Raw genomic sequence first — 20,675 nt, forward strand, 5'->3', positions numbered from 1 at the left:
AGGTGCACGAAGGACTGATAACTAATGCCTGTAATCTCATATTAAGATATCAGAGCACACAGTAGAATTTTTTGACCCCTGCATTCTAATAGGAGGACACAAGCATCAGACCAAATAACCCTTATGTTATTACACAGTGCATATTGTAATAGTTTTGAAAGATCCATATAGCTCTTTAATATTATCAACTCCGTTTACCTTCTGCCATCCCGTAATAATAGTTTTGTCATTAACTACATGCACCTTTTTCAACCACTGTGCTGAGCACAAAAACATCGAACACCACATTTCCCGAAGCCTAAATAAAATAGCAGTGCAGTCTTCAAAAGACGGTGACCATGGCGTGTTAATCTGCGCCCGCCCCCCCCCCCCCCAATTCCTAAACTTCAAAGAAAACACTGATTTCCTTGTAGTCAGTGCATCATCGGGGTTAATATACCGCATGCTTCCCAGTCTGGAACGCTCAAGTCCAGAACGGGAGCGACAAATAGGGAGGGCTGCATGCTGCAGAGGAAGTGGACTGCAGAGGAAGCCAGCAGCCAGGAAGAATTCAGGCTACTTTGACCTACCGGCTTTATCCATGGCTCAGAAGTGGCGAGGCGAGTCCGGGCAGCTGGCAGCCCGGAAGCCCGGGCTCTTCTGGCTAACAGAGCACCCTGCCCTTCTGCTGATTATCAGCCCTTGCTGGCACACAGAACACACTTCACGCACTGTCTGCAGGAGCCACCGCCAGGAAATTTATATCTCCAAGGATGACAAACAGCCATTAGCTCCATTACAGGCTGATTAAGAGAGTGAGCCTATCAAGTGGGTACTTGAGTCTCCCGGGGTTTCCACCTCTGTTCTAAGCAAAAGGGGGAAAGGAGGAAAGAAAGAAAATACTTGCAGTGTTGAATGTGCTGCACGTTTGGGGGTGGTGGGGAGGTGCACATGCTATGCAAAAACACACTGCTCTCCAAAAGATGCCAGAGCCAGCAGGAACAGACAGAGGCACACATAATTGAAAGGTAACAGTGAATTTCCATAAATACTACAGTAGAAAGGATCCTTTCTTGGGGGTTAGGATATAAACGAGCTTCAACTTTTATCACTAACAGAAAGACTGGTGACATTTCCATTTAAGTGTGTAAAGTGTTTTTTTGTTTTTGTTTGGGGGCAGGGAGAGGCAGATTGAATGCTGGAACGCGTTGCTGTTTGATTCTGATGGGTTTTTTTATTATTATTATTAATTTCCATATCCCTGCTCAGAATTTTTATCCACCTGTCCTCACAACAGAACAGAAAGGAATTTCATTAATGCCACTAACGATAGGAAACAGTTGCCAATAGAGATCAGGGCTAAGATTCTGCTGTGTCAGTTTCTCTGCAGCCATCTGAGCTGTGGACGCCTTAGGGTCAAAAGAGGGATGAAGACCTAAGACTCCACTGCACTGATTTTCTGTTATTTGGCTGTAGAAACAAGACCCCCAAAGACACTCAAAGCTGCTGAAGGCTTGAGGCCGTAGAGACCTGCAGGAGAAATCACTTTGTACCAGTCCATTTGGCTATGATCCGTAAGACCCTGGAGCCCAAGCAATTCTGCTTTCTGCATTTTGTCAGGTGTAGGAAAAAAAGATTTGCGCTGACCTCGCCTGACCTCCGGCGTGATAAATACGCGCAGTAATGAGGATCCCTGGGATTTTTGTTCTGAAAATTTTTGTTCTGAAAAGTTTAAAAAGGAAATTTTAGAAAGTCCAGGAGCAGGTGATGGACCTGAGGTAGTAAAGTCCTTGTTCACCCCCAGGTCACCATAAAATCAAGCGCTGTGAGCTACACCTGCAACCCCAGGGCTTGGGAAACAAACATCCGGCAAAGTTCAAGGTCACCAAGGTACCCAGCAAGAAAACAACCACCAAAATCTATGGTTTTATTGTCTCCTGTGGTTGTTAAATCATAAAATGGGGTTGTTTATTAGGCTTCTATTTCACTGGAACTCCTAATGACAGACCACTTACAGATTCTTTAGTCCTCCATTGCAACCTAAATCACCCTTGTTTCTACTGTACGTTCAGACATCTCTATAGATCCTAGGTTCTTTCACAGAATAAGCCAAATTCTGTGCCGGCGCAGGTCACCATTAACTCTGAAATAGTTTGTTTGAGGAAGAGCTGCGCTTCTCAGCAGTTCTGCCTTCACTTTCCACTGCTCTGACCTGCCAGTCTCCCAAAGCATCCCAGAGGATGAAGCAAAAGAGAGGCAGCGTAGGAAGACTTCTAGAAATAACGACACTACCATTGGGGGCTCTTAATAAGCAAGGCACTACTTACAAGCTGCACTCGGGATCCAGCATCCCACTTCCCTGTAGCAGCCACTGGCCCACCAGGGACCTTTTATCCCTATTATTTTAATTTTATCACATGATTTCAAAGACATATCACTCCGTGAATTAAAAAATATATCTTTAAATATATACGTACATATATATGTATATATATACATATATGTATATATGTACACACACATATACACTTTTAAAAAAAGTGTGGCTCCCATAAAACTAAAATCACTGTAGCCTCCACACTTCATCAGTTTGCCCTGATTAAGTTGTGACAGCCACTGAGACATAGTGTCATCAGCACAAAATCTAGGGCAAACTAACTATTTTTGAGGAAAAAGAAACAGAAGAATTAACAGAGAAATAAGAAGAGAAAGCACATCCTTAAGCCTGAGGTCTTGTCAAGATGTAGCTGGAGGCACCATCTGGTAAAAGTCCTTGTGGCCCAACACAGATACCATTGCATGATCTTTGTTCAAGCTTCAAAATTTAAGTCTCAGTTACTTTTCTTGCTGTACCTCCAAATGACAAAAGCGCTATGTTCTGAATGTTTGCCTTGTTGGTTACCTGAAACACACTTTAAAATACAGATCAGGTTCCTTAGACGACCCAGTAAATCCTCCTTGGTGTGATTCATCTAAGAGCAGCGGGCCCTTGTGTGCCATTTTTTTTTTTCTGGAGCTGGGGACCGAACCCAGGGCCTTGAGCTTGCTAGGCAAGCGCTCTACCACTGAGCTAAATCCCCAACCCCCGAGTGTGCCATTTTAAAATGTGGAAAATCTTGTTTCTGTTTAAGCTCAAATGCATTTAGTGTCCCAACCCAATTTGAATACTATTTAAACATCTTCATTTCATGCAGAGTGAGCAAGCATGTTTTTTATCTACAGGAATTTTAATGTTATTGTTTGTATGAATGCACTCAGGGTATACTGAAGATAATCCACTTTTGTATAGTATATGCTTTTGTGTTGCCTTTCTAAATTGAAAGAAAAAAAGGTCTGGATTCATAAAAACAGTTGACACCCAAGCTTTTGGACTGGGGGAAGACTATGATCCTCCAAGACATTTTTGAAGCAAAATATGGTAGGTGATAATTTTCTTTAGGAATAGAGAGGTTGATTGGCTTGTTTTAGGCATATGACATCATGAAGATAAGCCATACTACACTTCCTAAGACTATATAGCTTAATATTTAGTTTATTGACTTAAGAACACTAAAAAAAAAATAAAATAATAAATGAATGGCAAAACCATCCCTTTAACTTGTTTAGCTACAAGATCCCTTCAATAATATATTAATTATATATCTCTATATCTATCTAATCTACATCTAAGACACACACACACACACACACACACACGTCACTTTCTCTTGCCCTCCCTGCTAATCTCCAAAACCACTCCAGATGATGCAAGATGAGCAGCATGGGGAGACTTCTCGAAATAGCGAGACTATCAGTGAGTGCCTATCATGAAGCAGGCTCTGCATAGAGGCTGCAGGCAGGACCCAGGATCTCATCTCCCTGAACCACAATGACACACTGTTACCACAATGACATTTCCTTGCCCAGCACCAAAAGACCATGTAACAAGAAAGAGTTACAATCAGTGGCCCATTGGCCTCAACCCACAGGGAGAGGTCCTTTTTCCATTGACTTAAGTCAGGGGCATATCTGCTATGCTTAACCTGGGAGAGGACTGTGGGTATAAAATGCTCATTGGGAGCTGTAAGCTGTCTCAGAGATGCTGTTGGGGAAAGAACTGCACTGATCTGACTGAATATTCTCTATTGTGCTTCTAAATCAGAGTTTAGTCCTTGCCTTCATTAACTCTCCCATATGTACAGTTTCTGGTTTGCTTAGAACGGCTTGTTGAAGCAGGAGGTAATTTGGAGCACCTGAACCCACAACACCCTCCATGATACCCCACCTTCAGAAAGAGGACTACAACCCCCTCACCATCTGGTTTTCTTCTCTTTTATAAAGGTTGTTTGGAGACGGTTGTTTATAGGATCTTTGACAATATACAGAAAGGGGGGAAACATTTGCAAACTGTACAACTGACAAGGGGCTAACATCTAAAATACACAAGGAACCCAAGAAGCAGAGAAGCAAACTATCCCCGCCCAAAGAACCTGATTTCAGAGTGAGGCAAATATACGTGAATAAACAGACGTTTGTAAAACCAGACATGCTATGGCCAACGCATCTGTGAGTGAAAGGATCAACACTGCCAACCCTCAGAGAAATCCACATCAAAACCATGAGATGTCACCTCACTCCTGTTATAATCGCTGTTACCGAGAAAAGGCAAACATGTTGGCAAGAGACTAAAGGGAAAAGTGGGGCCCCTTACACACTTTTGATGGCAGTGTAAATTACTGCAGCTATGGAAAACAATGTAGAAGTTTAAAAAAAAAAAAGCTAACCAGAAATAGAACAGCCACAGGATCCAACAACCACACCACTGCCGGTGTATATAAAGACAATGAAATCCATATACTGAGGAGGCTTCTGCAAGCCCTTGTTTACCCAGGCAAGCATATTTGTAAGTATCTCAGATGTGAAATTAACCTGGGGTAGCCTCAGTGAGAGGTAGTAAATACATGGCCAGGTATTAGCTATCCATTAGAAATAAAATATGGAATCTTGTTTGTGACAAGATGGACGTATCCAGAAGTGATCCAGGAACAAGAGACAAACGTGCGTGATCTCATCTGCTTATAGAACCATGGATAACAACAACGAAACAGTGGTTGGAACATAGCAGAAAGAGGGGAAAGGGGCTAAGAGACAAGGCTCGCTAAAACAAGGAGAAGCCTCGATGTGCCAGTCACCAACTTGGGGAAGAAGGAGTTGACTCCATCCACCTCCTAGACCCATTCCATGATCAAGAGATCATTTGACCAAGGCAAAAAACTTAAGACAGGAACCTGAGGGCAAGAAGTGAAGCATAGACAAATGGAGGAACACGACGTACTGTCTTTCCACCTGTGGCTTGCCTACCTTACTTTCTTATATCAACTAAGGCCACAGCTCAGAGGAGGACAGGACCTTTTACCTCAACCACTAATCAAGGAAACACTCCACAGATATACCTGCAAAGCAATCTGACAGAGGCCATTCTTCAGTTGAGGCTCCCTCTTCCCAAGTGACATTAGTTTATGTCAAATTAACAAATGTATGCATTGAATTTTAGAGCATTTAATCCAAATTCACATTTCATAGTAACAAACAGAAAATATTTATGGCTTATGTTTGGTTCAGATAACAAAGGCCAGCAATATCCCAGGTTTTTAACAGTATCAATGTGAACATCTTTATTATATCTTTCTTTACAAAACTCTTTTAGTGAGGCTGGAGAGAGCTCAGTGGTTAAGAGAGCTGGATGTGCAATCATGAGAACTAGAGTTTGGATCCCAGTCCCCTCCGTAACCCAAGCTCAAGTGAAAAGCATGGACAACAGAGATGGCAGGGGCTTGCTGACTTTCCAGCTGAACTGAGGAAAATTGAGGCTCAGAGTCAGGGAGAGAGCCTGCCTCAAAGGAGTCACATATGTAGCATAGGATGGGCCTTGTAGGGCATCAATGGGAGGAGAGGCCCTTGGTCCTGTGAAGGACTGATGTCCCATGCCAGGTCAAGGAGGTGGAAGGGAGAGGGTGGGTGGGTGGGTGGGTAAGTGGCAGACCACCCTCATAGAAGCAGGGGGAGGGTCGATAGGATAGCGTGTTTCTGGGGGGAAACCGGCAAAGGGGATAACATTTGAGATTTAAATTCAAAATCCAATAAAAGAAAAGAAAAATGTATATAAGAGGAAGATTATAATATAGAATGGGTAAGTATGCAGGTCATGGTGAAGCCATTATTTTGTGTAATTAAAAGGCATCAATACAAAAAAGAGTGGTTCTCAATTAAAATGTATGACACAAAACAGTGATTATAATTGTGGAGCATTATTTAAAAAATAAAATAAAGGAGTAGGTGGAGTGTGCTAGAGGAATGTGTCCAAGCCCCTCTTCTAGCCTCCATGTGCAAACATAGACCTGGCTTGGCTTCCTATAAACTTATGCAGGTTTCACTAATCACAATTAATCTTGCAATTCTGGGCTTGAATGTGAGTCTCTCCCACATGTGGCAAATTAAATTGTACCTCGGCCCTTGGTATTATTTCATGTTTCCTAATAGATGTTTCCCTTGCTTGGGAGGGGAACTGTAATGGGAAACTGGGGACAATAATCCTCGGAATTTTGGAGTTCTGGTGGGATTAGGGGCAGTTCAAACAGAATCTGTGGACAGCCAAAGCCAAAGTCACATATCCAAGAGACAGGACAATTCTAGGAACTCAGGTTAAAAAATAACATGCTTTGGTTCTCAGTGGATGCAAAGCCAGACTCTCTCGTACTGTGGAAAAATTAAGAAGATAAATCTTTCAAGTCATTCTGTTGTTTGCCCTCTCTTCTCCAACATACCCCGCCCCTACGGCTCCCGCCCCCACGGCTCCGGGACATCAGCTGAGTCTGTTTGGCCCCTTGACCCTTTCACATTCTGATTTTTCCTAAGATATACATTTTTTTAAATGTGCTGGAATATCAACTTCCCATGAGAAAGATCACTCCCAACTCCTCTAGAAACAGATTCTGCTGAGAATCTGGTTCTGAAGGCATCTTGGCCACTGACTTTACCAAAATAGCTATAAGACATAATTTTGATAAGCCAAGTCCTAGGGTTTATAACTCTCGTAAGGCCTAACCCAAATCCCTAACCTATTAACAGACAAACAAACCCCTCAAAAATTACACACAAGAAAGTCTTGCCGCAATATTTCCAGGAGAGTCTGAGCTTAAGTGTGAGGTATTTGCCTGATGCTTTGGTGTCTGGGGTTTAGACAGCGCAGATGTGGGATGCCTGTGTTTTGGCTTCTTTTGAGCAGGGTCCTTTGGAGATTTTCCTGCAGTTGAAGGGTGTGTTTAGGGCCTCCTGAATCTATTGCTAACACCCCTTCCTCTTCCTTCATCAATGGCATCTCGTGTGCCTTCTGGTTCCCAAAACGTCTTTTTAAAAATCTCAGTTTTCTAATTCCTTGACATTTTTTTTGTACACGCATATAATGCGTTTTGATTGTGCTAGCCCCATCCCTCTCTTCCAGACCACCTCCCCTCTTCTTCAGAACTAGGATCCCTCCTATTTTCTACCTTTATTTAAAGGTAGTGTCTCCTATAGGTTAGCACAGGATCGGACTCTCCATGTTGCTGAGGGTGACTCTGAACTCAAGATTCTTCTGCCTGTTCTTCCTGAGTATCAGGATTCAAGGCCTTCAGCACCATGTCCTCCTGCTTTATGAGATGTTGAAGATCAAATCTAGGGCCTGGTGCACACTAGGCAAACATTTTGCCAGTGGAGCTATCTCTCCAGACCCAAGATGTTGCATGGAGGCTGGATGGTATTACACACTTGATGAGTGCTTGTTGTGTAAACATGGAGACCTGTGTTCCAGCCTGAGCATGGCGGCATGTGTTTGTAATACGTGCATTGAGGAGGTGTAAGTGGGCAGATACTAGTGTAATTGGTGAGTCCCAGGCCAATGAAGACCTTTCTCAAAAAAGGAAGAGAGAGAGAGAGAGAGAGAGAGAGAGAGAGAGAGAGAGAGAAGGAAGGAAAAGGAAGGAGGGAAGGGACAAGAAGGGAAATGAAAGATGGACACTTGAGTAGTAGTGCAAGACATTCACACACACACACACACACACACACACACACACACACACAAACACACACCCCACTAAACCTTGAGACTTTGCAATATTCTCAGATTGTCTGTCTGGGTCTTAGTAAAGTTTCACCTGTCAATCACTGTCACCCGCCAAGTATAGACTTTTTGGTCAAGGGGACTTTGTAACTCCATGTTGATTGTCATCCCAGTGTTCTAGATACATAGTAATGGAATGACTACACAGACAGTTCGCAGGTGGGCTCAGGGTACTAGACAACCATTTTCCTGGGTTAGGAAAGAGCTCAAAGCCCCAAGTAGTGGGCAGGATGTTTCCAGAGCCCAGCTGTACTTAATGTTCTGTAGCAGGAAAGGTAGAAGCCAGTGCCCAGCTCCATAGTGGTGATCTGTTTTAAAGAGCACCATGTGAGAAAGAAGGCAGAGCCAGGACCAGCCTGAGCAATTCTTGGCTGACCCAAGAGTACGAGGTTAAAAAAAAAAAAAATGGTGATGCCCTATTTCCCAGATCTACAGCTTCCTAAAGCTGCAATGAAAAGTTAAGTTCTCACACTGACAATTAGCAAGTTTCGGGCTGGTTCGGCATGCTGGATCAAGATTATCTCCCTTGAAACAGAGTAGGGTCCTCAAAGTGTCATTAGAAAGCCTGACTAGATTAAGAGACAGACAAGATATTAGCAACTTCAATACAATTCAAAGACAAGGGAAATGAGTAAAAACAAAATCGAGGGACATGAGCCCAAGATGAATAAAGTTAGCTGAATTATGAAACACAGCCAAATACAACTTACTGATGAGACATGGTCTGAACTGGGCCATTGGGCAGTCTTATCTATGTCCAAATATTAGACTGTGCATAAACACGTGCAGACGTAGATGTCAATCATGGGATGGGAGGCAGCCCTGGTTCAGTCAGAAGCCATGTGAAGCTCTGGATAAATAAGGAGGCTTCCAGAGTACCATGGCATTCTCTTTATAGTGAGTTTGTTTCAATCAGCAGAAGGCATGTGCACAAAAATATCAATAAATTATGGTGGATGCATAAACCAGTGGCTTCTCATCATCATTACAGGGGAACATAACTGTTTTGCATGAGCGACAGCAGAGGGATTCGGTTCACAGCAGCTCCACTGCGCACAGGAATACTGCAATGCCCTATGACATTACAATGGCAACAATGTGACCAGACAATAGAAACAGGATAATGGAAAATCTCAGCTTCCTTACAATCTGGGGGGGGGGGGGATACCACTATATAATATGTGTGTCCTCGATGGAAACAGTGTCCTTATGTTGCACATGACTGTCTCTCAGGACTGCTAATTTTAACAGGTGAATACAATATTGTAACATGATTTCATTATTGATGATAAATTCCATGTTACAGAAGAAGCTAATAAAAGTGTATATCAAGAGATAATCGGTATGAAAATGGGTAACTAGGAAACAAGAAAGAGGCATGAAATTTAAGCCAACATAAACATCTCCTGAATCATGATGCCTGAAGAAAAAAGCGCAAAGAATCCCTTACATTACCCACTTCATCCATCATCCAAGTATGACATAGTTACTGACACAAAGACTAAAATGACTCTAGTGTGCACAGTGTCTTAGTAAGATGAATAGAAGACTCAAAGAGAAGGTACTGTATTTAGAAAAAAACTCACACATAAGCTAAGAAAATGTATTGCTATTTGTTGACTATGAGATGATAATTTCATAATTAATGAAAAGTGAATAAAATGAAGTGCATGAGTCCTGAGGAGCAGCTTCAGTCAGTGCATGCAGACTCACACATATATGTGCATGTGTATATACATACATATACATACATATACATACATATACACATACAATCGCATAAAAGCAAAATTGTATAAATATAACAAAATGAAGACGTTTAAAGTTTCAAATGTAAATAGCTTTTGGTTAACTTTAGATTTAGACATGATGGGTAGTTTTAGATTTTAAGTTAGAATAGCTCACGGTTCTATAGCACCTTGAAAATTCAAAGAATCTACTGAAAGAATGGTAAGAACTTGGTGGCATTAAATAGTTGTCTCTAGGGACCGGAGAGACGGCTCAGTGGATAAACACACTTGCCCAACAAATCCAGTGAGCTGGAGTTGGTCCCTGGGATGCAGGGAAATGTTCTAGGGAGAAAACTGATTTTGCAACCTTGTCCTCTGACCTCTACATGCATGCAACGGCATTTCTGCCTCCTACCCCCAACACACACACAAAGAAATAAAATATGAAGACTGAAATCTTCTCTACCATGGGTGGAATGTGTATCAAAGAGCAGAGTAAAATGATTCACTGCTGTGAAGAAAGACTACAGAAGGACATCTGCTAACATGTTTTTTTATGTAAAGATAAGAAACAAGGCTGAGTGTAGCTTTAGTGGTAGAATGCTTACCTCACATGGGTGAGATCCTGAGTTCTTCACAAGCCAAAAAGATGAAAGAAAGGAAGGAGGAGGGAGGGAAGGAGGGAGGAAGGGGGGTGGTAATAAGCCATTATACAACAATAATATTTGCTATATACATTTCTTTCCTATCTCAACTTCGTTCATCTACCAGACTAAAAGCTTTCTGAACATAGTTCTATTCGTGGGGTTGACACAAATTAGGATACACATTTTGAGATCTAGTTGGGAAAGCTTCAAGACAAAGAGTTTTCGTGGATTTTTAACTCATTCATTAAAATTCCAAAAGAAGCAACACTCGGTGCTTGACTTTTAAGAACAACCAGGGACAAGAGAGGAAAAGTCATTTGTTAGCTGAGTTCTCCCCCAAAGCATTCTGCACCAAGGTCTGCGAGATTCTGTGGACTCGGCCAATGGTGCACTTCTTCGGTGAGGTTTCTGCCTTCCTACTCGGTCACATAAAGGAAGAAACAGCCAGATACCAGAGTAAACGGCTTTCAAGAGCCATTAAATCAAGATTTTAACACATTATGTTGCTTATGGCCCCATTCAAAAACTAATAGTTTTTACCAGTAGAAAATATGTCTTATTAATGCACTGCACTCCCATGTTTGAAATGTTGTCCAACTCATCCTGAGGCTCGCTTTCAAGGTGTTTTATTTTTATGCTACATATCAGACAACGTCTTAAACCGTTTGATTTATACATCCACATTGACTTAGTCAGGGTTCCATTGCTGTGAAAAGATATCATGCCCCAGGCAACAAACTCTTATAAAGAAACCATTTCATGGGGGTTGGCTTACAGTTTCAGAGGTTTAGTCCATTATCCTCGTGATGGGAAGCATGGCGGCATCCAGATAGACATGGTGCTGGAGGAGCCAATAGTTTTACATCTTGATTTGAAGGAGACTGTCTCCTGTACTGGATGGGGCTTGAGCACTAGGAGACCTCAAAGTCCACCTACATGGTGACACACTTCCTCTAATGAGGCCACACCTATTCCAATATGGCTATCCCTCCTGATAGTGCCACTTCCCACGTGCCAAGTGTATTCAAACCACCACACACAGGTGTATCGAGAAAGCGTGAAAACTTCTGTGACAAATTACTGCAGTGCTCCACTTACTGACCATCTGTAGTATCAATGTGCTGTTTGTCCTGACTTTACTCTTCATTCATTCATTCATTCATTCATTCATTCATTCATTTTACATCCACTATCATGACCATTAAGAAAGTCCATCTTTCTGATGGTCAACAAACTGACACATGTCCCTACTTAGTCAATGGATAGAGTTCCTTCCTTCCCCCTTCCAACAACTACCTCTCTGCTCTCTTCCCTCCACCAATGTTATTGTTTCTCTGAAACCTTCCCTAGCTAGCAGGAAACTTGAATCTTCGTCACTCCATTTCTACTAATTACCATACAAGAGAGACTTACTACTCTGTGCATTTGCACTGGCCACTTTATTTACATTTTCTGTTGTTTTGCTTTGTTTGGTTTTGCTTTTGAGACAGGGTATTATGTATCCTCAACTGGCCTTGAAATTTCTACATAGCTAAAGATGATTTCAAACCTCTTATCCTCCTGTCTCTGCCACCCCAGTGCTGAGATTAGAGGCATAAACCATCATGCCTTTTTTTTCCCCTAAGGACTGAACCTAGGGTCTCCTGCATGCTAGACAAGTTACCCAACTGAGCCTACATCCTCAGGCCCCATTCAAAGTTTTTTCTTTGTGTTCCTTGGTGTACTTTTTCTGGATGATAGAGCCTGTAGTAGTTTGAATACGTTTTGCCCCCATAGACTCTTGTGTTGAATACGTTTTGCCCCCATAGATTCATGTGTTTGAATGCTTGACCCACAGGGTAACACTATTAGGAGGTGTGCCCTAGTTAGAATAGATGTGGTTTTGGTGGGCTTTAAGGTCATATGCTTCACCCATGGCAGAAGAGCCAGTCTTCTTCTGACTGCCTTCAGACCAGGATTTAGTACTCTTGGTTCCTTCTCCATCACCATGTCTTCCTGCACTCTGCCATGTTTCCTGCCATGGTGACAATGGACTGAACCTCTGAAACTGTAAGTCAGTGCTCAATTAAATGTTGTCTTTTCCAGCTATACCTCTCTTGGGCATATACCCAAAAGATGCCCCAACATATAAAAAAGACACGTGCTCCACTATGTTCATCGCAGCCTTATTTATAATAGCCAGAAGCTGGAAAGAACCCAGATGCCCTTCAACAGAGGAATGGATACAGAAAATGTGGTACATCTACACAATGGAATATTACTCAGCTATCAAAAACAACGGCTTTATGAAATTCGTAGGCAAATGGAGGGAACTGGAAAATATCATCCTGAGTGAGGTAACCCAATCACAGAAAAACACACATGGTATGCACTCATTGATAAGTGGATATTAGCCCAAATGCTTGAATTACCCTAGATGCACAGAACACATGAAACTCAAGACGGATGATCAAAATGTGAATGCTTCACTCCTTCTCTAAAGGGGAACAAGAATACCCTTGGCAGGGAAGAGAGAGGCAAAGATTAAAACAGAGACTGAAGGAACACCCATTCAGAGCCTGCCCCACATGTGGCCCATACATATACAGCCATCCAATTAGACAAGATGGATGAAGCAAAGAAGTGCAGACCGACAGGAGCCGGATGTAGATCGCTCCTGAGAGACACAGCCAGAATACAGCAAATACAGAGGCGAATGCCAGCAGCAAACCACTGAACTGAGAATAGGTCCCCCGTTGAAGGAATCAGAGAAAGAACTGGAAGAGCTTGAAGGGACTCGAGACCCCATATGTACAACAATGCCAAGCAACCAGAGCTTCCAGGGACTAAGCCACTACCCAAAGACTATACATGGACTGACCCTGGACTCTGACCTCATAGGTAGCAATGAATATCCTAGTAAGAGCACCAGTGGAAGGGGAAGCCCTGGGTCATGCTAAGACTGAACCCCCAGTGAACTAGATTGTTGGGGGGAGGGCGGCAATGGGGGGAGGGTTGGGAGGGGAACACCCATAAGGAAGGGGAGGGGGGAGGGGGATGTTTGCCCGGAAACCAAAGAATTATTATTAAGTATTAAATAAATTAAAAAAAAATGTTGTCTTTTATAAGAGTTGCCTTGGTCATGTTGTCCCTTCTCAGTAATGGAAACCCTCACTAAGACCCTCTTTTTTTTCTTTCTTTCTCTCTTTCTTTCTTTCTGTCTGTCTGTCTGTCTTTATTATTTATTTATTATTTATTATTTATTTTTCAAGCTGTGCATCTCAACCCAGGGGCCTATGCATGCTAGGTAAGTGCCCTACCATTGAGCTGCTATTTCTCAGACCAGGTGAGTTTAGTTTTAAAATGAATATTAAGCACATTTTTTGTCTTGCACATTTCAGGCACTTATCCTCAGTTTGGATATGATCACTAATGTATGAAGAAGATAGATGTTCGAGTGGCTGCCCAGGGAGGCGATTCTGAGTAGAAAAACCCCTCTTGAGTCACAAAGCAAAAGCCATGGAATGTAATCCTCTTTCAATACCAAAGAGTGAGAGATGAGAGGGGGTCACTCAGGACCAAGAGTCCAGAATTACTCAGCAGTGATTCTCTAAGAGGATGCATTGGTGGCTGACTGGGAATGGAAAATAATAATAATAATGAGGAGGAGGAGGAGGAGGAGGAAGAGGAGGAGGAGGAGGAGGAGGAGGAGGAGGAGGAGGAGGAGGAGGAGAAGAAGAAGAAGAAGAAGAAGAAGAAGAAGAAGAAGAAGAAGAAGAAGAAGAAGAAGAAGAAGAGGAGGAGGAGGAGGAGGAGGAGGAGGAGGAGGAGGAGGAGGAGGAGGAGGAAGAGGAGAAGGAGGAGGAGGAGGAGGAGAAGAAGAAGAAGAAGAAGAAGAGGAGGAGGAGGAGGAGGAGGAAGAGGAGGAGGAGGAGGAGGAGGAGGAGGAAGAGGAGAAGGAGGAGGAGGAGGAGGAGGAGGAGGAGGAGGAGGAGGAGAGAGAAGAAGAAGAAGAAGAAGAAGAAGAAGAAGAAGAAGAAGAAGAAGAAGAAGAAGAAGAAGAAGAAGAAGAAGAAGAAGAAGAAGAAGAATTATTCCTATAGTCACAGGAAGTCTTGGGAAGACGCTTTGGTTTCCTCATATAGAAAGCTTGGTTTGCTTTTTAAATAGAACTATTGTGTTTGTGTGTACCATAAGAATCAAATTCCAAGGCAGTGGCAAAGGCCCAGTGGATACAGTGCTCGCTGTGCCACCTGAGTTCAGATCCCCACATGAAAGCCGGGTTTTGTGGCACTCATCTCTACCCCTAATGTTCAGGACAGAGACAGGAAGATGCCGACTCGTCCATTCTACGCAGTGACCTGAAAGTGCAAGCACTAGGTTCAGTGAGAGACCCTGTCTTTAAAACACAGGGTCCTGAGTGGTCAACAAGACACCTGGCAATTGTTAGCATTAGGGTTAAGGGTAGGGTTAGGGTTAGGTTAGGGTTAGGGTTAGGGATAGGGTTAGGGCTAGGGGGTTAGGGTTAGGGCTAGGGGGCTAGGGGTAGGGATAGGGGGTTAGGGTTAGGGATAGGGTTAGGGTTAGGGTTAGGGTGTTAGGGTTAGGGATAGGATTAGGGTGTTAGGGTTAGGGATAGGATTAGGGTTAGTGTTAGGGTTAGTGTTAGGGTTAGGGTTAGGGGGTTAGGGATAGGGATAGGAATAGGGTTAGGGATAGGGTTATGGTTAGGGTTATTGTTAGGGATAGGGTTAGGGTTAGGGTTATTGTTAGGGATAGGTTCTGGATTAGGGATAGATTTAGGGTTAGGCATAGTTTTAGGGTTAGGGATAGAGTTTGGTTTAGACTTAGGGATAAGGATAGAATTAGGGTTAGGGTTAGGGACAGGGTCAGGGGTAGGGGTTAGGGTTAGGGAGATGGATAGGTTTAGGGATAGAGTTAGGGTTAGGGATAGGGTCAGGCTTAGGAATAGGGTTAGGGTTAGGGAAAAGGTTAGAGTTAGGGATAGGGTCAGAATTAGGAATAGGGTTAGGCTTAGAGATAACATTAGAGTTAGGCTTACGCTTAGGGATAGGGTCAAAATCAGGGACAGGTTTAGGGCTTAGAATTAGGGGTTAAGGTTAGTTTTGGATTTGGAGTCGGGGTTTGAGTTAGGGTTAGTTCTCTACATATGAATGACCTCAAAAGCGCTCTCTCTCTCTCTCTCTCTCTCTCTCTCTCTCTCTCTCTCTCTCTCACACACACACACACACACACACTCGCACACACACACTCGCACACATACACTCGCACACATACACTCGCACACATACACTCGCACACACATACATACAAACACACTCAAACACACACATGTACATCACACACACACTCACAAACACATTCATATACTCACATACAGACACACTCAAACACACACATGTATATCACATACAAATACACAAATGGAAAAAAAAAAGGAGATCTAGATTCAAACTCATATCTACCCCCACCAAAGCATCTTCATTCTAAATGTCTCATCTACATTTGCAGCAAGGAATTGCACAATTCAGTGTATGAACCTGGCTTCTTAGAATTCTGATTTTATTGAATTCCTAGTTTTGGTGTGAAAGAACTTATTTTAAAATTATAGTTTTCTCTCTAATTGACTAGCAAATATTTAAAGCTAACTGTTGGTGTCTTTGGGGGGAAAAAGAACCCCTTGGCCTTCAATAACATTCAGAGGTCTTGGTATAAAAACAACCATGGTGGGCTGATTCGAGCCTCTTTCTACATTCCAGAGGACATGAGCCTTTTAAGATTGTTTCTGAAGGAAGTCTAAATTACAAATCTATAAACCAAAGCACAACGATGCTTGTGTCCCATTATCAAGATCAATGTACACTCTAAGGATTTTTAAAAATAGTTTTCAGAAACTTTACATGCATTTTTTTTTTATGGCCAGTGCTCAGAAACTTACTGAATTGGCATCAGTTCAACCACATCCCGACATTGTAAAAGAAAGCACCTGTCCGATGTGAGCTGGGTGATTGCCGAAAAAGAGAGTTCTTGGTCCTATTGATCAATCAAAAGGGCAGACTAATACCTGAAGGGCAGTGATTACTCCTTGCCAATGAATCTACTCTTTTACCAGTGAACAAGGGGAGAGAGTTGGTCTTGAAAATTGCTTGAGAAATACACAGCTTATACAAGCTCTCTCCACAAGCTACAGGTAGTGAATTCACCCCCAAAAGTAGTCATTACTTTTCTCTTTGACGTGACCAAACTCCTGACAGGAAGCAATTTAAGGGAGGAACGTTTATTTTGGCTCACGGTTGAGTGAAGTCCAGTCCATCATGGCAAGGAAGGTAAATATCGACAGGAATGTGAGAGTGAGAATGTAAGTCATGTGGCAATCTGTGAGAAAACAGAATCAAGGTGCCTAGTACTCAACCTACTTTTTTCCATTTTAGTCAGTCTGGGACTCTAACCAGCCATACTCAGGGTAGATCTTCCCTCCTCAGTAAAACCCCAAGAAACTCTAACACCCACACAAGGGTGTGCCTTGTTAAAGCTTTAAATGTTCATTAATCTAATCAAATTAAAAATAAAAACTAATCATCATATTAACCAAGTGGATGACAGGTTTCTCCCAACTGACAGATGGCTGGCAGCTTCCGGTGGCCTAGCTGGGGCAGTGTTCCACCCATTCTCACTAAAGGAATATCCAACAGTCTATTGTAAGAAATGGCCAAGAGCAGGGTATCCTGGCTTTTGCTTGTCATCACAGCTACTTGGGAAAATGAGGAGAAAAAGTTCCCTGAGTCTGACAGGTGGAAACCATCTTTGGCAATAGTGTCACCATATCCTAATGGAAAAGAAAAAAAAAGGAAGAAGGGGGGTCATACAGCTGTTTTCTCGATGGTTAAAAATTAAAGGTCGCCAACTTTCAATCTAATCAAATGTAGGCTTCTGATGTGGCCATTGGACCAGATCACATAGAAAAGCTTTATCTAAAGCATATGCTCTGAGTTTATTTGAGTCCCCAAGGCTCCTTAACTTGTTCAAATTGTAGACACCCCTATATCCTGACTGATTCCCAAAAGCATTAGCTCAAGCCACTGGAACAAGCTTCCAGTCCCTTCAATCCCACCCAAATCTGTGATTCTGTGAATACAGGTTGGTATAAACCCACTGTATTGTATGGAAAGATATGAGGAACTAAACTGGTCCTTCAGGATTCAATTCCTACACTTAGCACCATCTTGCAAACAAAACCATGTCCTTGGCGTGATATCCATCTGGGATTCATCAGCCGGGTACTCAGGGCTCTGAGTGACTCTAATTCAAACAGAATTAAAATGTTTATTAATGAGATGTTTGTGAGTGGGGATGGCGCCTTATAACACTTGAATTGGCTGCCCCTGGTCTAATACCCACCATGAAAGCAGCGACTTTATCATTCTTCCTCCTAGACCCTTGCTTTTGAGGTGAATGAGTGACCAGGCCAATGACAACAACCCAGTACACACTGTGCTCTAAGCAGGGCCATTCCTTCTTTTCGTTATTTCAGCACCAAGAAAATCCTTCAAATGCCTAGAGTGGACCTTTTTCCAATTTTTTAAAAAAATTCTGTCATTGGAATCTCTCTGGTTTCCTTAAAGAGTCCACTGAAGGTTTAGTTTCCACTCACATCTCAGAGGTCAAAACGTGTGGAGGGGGTTATGAATATTAAGCCTTCGGGTTCATCTGGAGAATGTTTACTCATCACCCCTGTGATTTTTATCTCCCTTTGTGGGCACCCATTGGAGAAGCAAGTAGAGGTGACCTAAATCTTTCCTTATTAGCAGAGGATCTCTAGAAGCCAGGTACTGAGCACACAAAGGGCTGACTGTTCCAATGAAGTTAGGGTGGGCATCTAAGTTCAACTTAGCTACTGTGCTCACCGCCCAACATACTCATCTTGGCATGGATATCGGTGAGCATCAATGCCAGCTTCTAAATAGACTTGTTAGAAGAACTGATAAGCAAATGACTCTGAGGAGGTCTAGTGAAGCTACCAAAGGGCTCAGGAGAGACTGAAGAGAAAGAGGTTAGTGTCTGCAACCATTGTGCAAACCAAGAGAAGGAAGGCTCTGGCTAACATTCGAGGTTTCACCCTGCTCTAACACACCAGCCCGGGTATGGGCCAGGATAGGCGTTTGATTATAAAGAAGCTAACCTTCCTTTGCTGGCTTTCTCATTCTAGCTCACTGATCTGCTCTCGGACTGTTCCTGCCGGTGTCCTTTTTTACCAGTATCAGTTAACTGTTGCCGCTGTAACAAAATAGTACACAATCACCAGCTTAAAGCAACTTCGACTCACTCTTTTTTAAAATGTTGATTTCTCTTTATGGGTATGGGTAGTTTTTGCCACTGGGTAGGTACATGTTCCCTATGCAAGTCTGGTGTCCCTGGAGGTTGCAAGAGGGCATCCGATGTCCTGGAACTGGAGGCATAGGTGACTGTGAGCCACCCTGTGGTTGCTGGGAACTGGTCCTCTGGAAAAAAATCAGTGTTCTTAACCACTGCTCCATTGCTTCAGATGCGCAGCTCATGCTTGTAGAAATACGAGATGAGTCTTAAAGGCTAAAATCAAGGTGTGGACGAAGCTGGGATCCTTCTGGAAGCCCTACTTTGGTGTCTTCCAGCATAGAGGCGATTGTACTCCTCTGTTTGCTGCCTCTTCACTCCAAACTTTGCCTCCATGGTCATGTGGTCTTCTCGTCTTTGGATTTTTCTGCCTTCATCTTAGAAAGACCCTGCTGTTTTTATTGAGATCAACTAAATAACCAGGATAATTTCCTGAATTCAATGTCCTTAATTTAACCTATACTCTTGAAGTCCCTTTTAATGAATAGAATAGCATATATTACAGATTTTATGGTGTATTAAGGTACATGATCATGCATATGCAGAAGGTATAATATTAATTATAATACAATATTAAGGTATATTATTCAATATACCACATTGTCCTGTCTTAGCAAATTACATCTCATCAAGTCAAGTTAAAAATGTATAGATGATGATGATGATGGTGGTGGTGATGATGATGATGGCGGTGATGATGATGATGATGGCAGCGGCTAGTGTGAGCGTGTGGTGGGCACATGCATGGGGGGAGGGCATGAGCGCAGAGGCATGCATATGAGGTCAGAGGACAACTTATATCTTCTACCTTTACATGGGATGGCACTGAGGCTCCCAGGTTGCCCACCAAGCGCCCCGATCCACTGCTACATCTCACTGGCCCCTCATGTCAACATTTAAGAATAATCCTCCCCCTCCCCAGGAACAGGGCAGACAAATCCTCACTGATACTTTCCCACCCGAGATTCTGTATATGGGAAAACAGGTAGATGATCTGGCTGATGGCCGGAGGGATTACTGAAGTGCACCAGGTAGTGCGATTTGAGCTGGTGATGAGAGTCTATGAAGTGAAAGACTAGAATTCCAGTAACACAGAATGCCACTGTAGTAACATGGGAGATTTTCCCGAACCGGTTATGGCATTCAAAACCCTGGCTCCAGGATGCTCCCACGGTTAACACCCACAGCATTTAGGCCAACGCTGAACTTTTTTTTTTTTTTTTAAATCGTTTTAGAAAGAACTCAAGTGCAACTATGGGTAAAGAGAGCAGTTGTTGAGTATGGGAAGGGCCTTCTAACCCTTTCATAGCTGGCTCTTTGCCAGATAAAAACCTAACAGGAGAGAAACCCAAGAATCCAGGCAAAGTCAATACTGAGCTGCGACTATACCATGTCTTATTGCCTGTCACGACCTGCTCCTGCATTTGGCCTAAGAGTGGGGATTTTATGTTCTAGATAGTGGCTCAAGGAAGCAGTCAGAGTCAGCTCTTATATGAAAATGCCTGGTCCTCACCACCCACAGCGTCAGGTTTCAGAGCAATGGTGGGAGTTAACACTGCAAAGGTGGCCGATGTTCTCTTGAAGAAAAGTCAGCCAGCAGAGCAGGATTGTTTCCCTGACTTCTGGAGAGTAAGCAACTATCTCCCTGGAAGAAATTCCTGTCCCTCTCTATAAAGAGTGAACATGATCTTCTGTGCTGTGGGCCTAGACGACTTGGACATATATGTGACATATGCCAGGAAAAGAAGGAAGATCCAGCCTGTCACAAAGAATGCTGTGGGCTTGTCACGCACCCTGGGAGCAAAATCCAGG

The 20,675-nt window shown here is 42.9% G+C and overlaps 1 protein-coding gene across 8 annotated transcripts in view; it reads right to left on the bottom strand.

Annotated features, from left to right (window-relative positions):
• Phactr2 (phosphatase and actin regulator 2) overlaps positions 1–20,675 on the bottom strand; it is a 269,237-nt gene that overhangs the window by 183,989 nt on the left and 64,573 nt on the right. Inside the window, exon 1 of one of the 8 annotated variants that reach the window (XM_063288643.1) lies at positions 570–2,270. The exons of 4 other annotated variants lie outside the window; for them this stretch is intronic. In XM_063288643.1, coding sequence (XP_063144713.1) covers positions 570–582 — 13 coding nt within the window. In that variant the 5' untranslated portion in view covers positions 583–2,270. Of the gene's footprint in view, positions 1–569; positions 2,271–20,675 lie in introns of those variants that run through there. 3 more of the 8 variants (XM_063288664.1, XM_063288661.1, XM_063288655.1) reach the window with 3 other exon arrangements.

This window comes from Rattus norvegicus, chromosome 1 (assembly GCF_036323735.1).
Source record: "Rattus norvegicus strain BN/NHsdMcwi chromosome 1, GRCr8, whole genome shotgun sequence".
Lineage (NCBI taxonomy): Eukaryota > Metazoa > Chordata > Mammalia > Rodentia > Muridae > Rattus > Rattus norvegicus.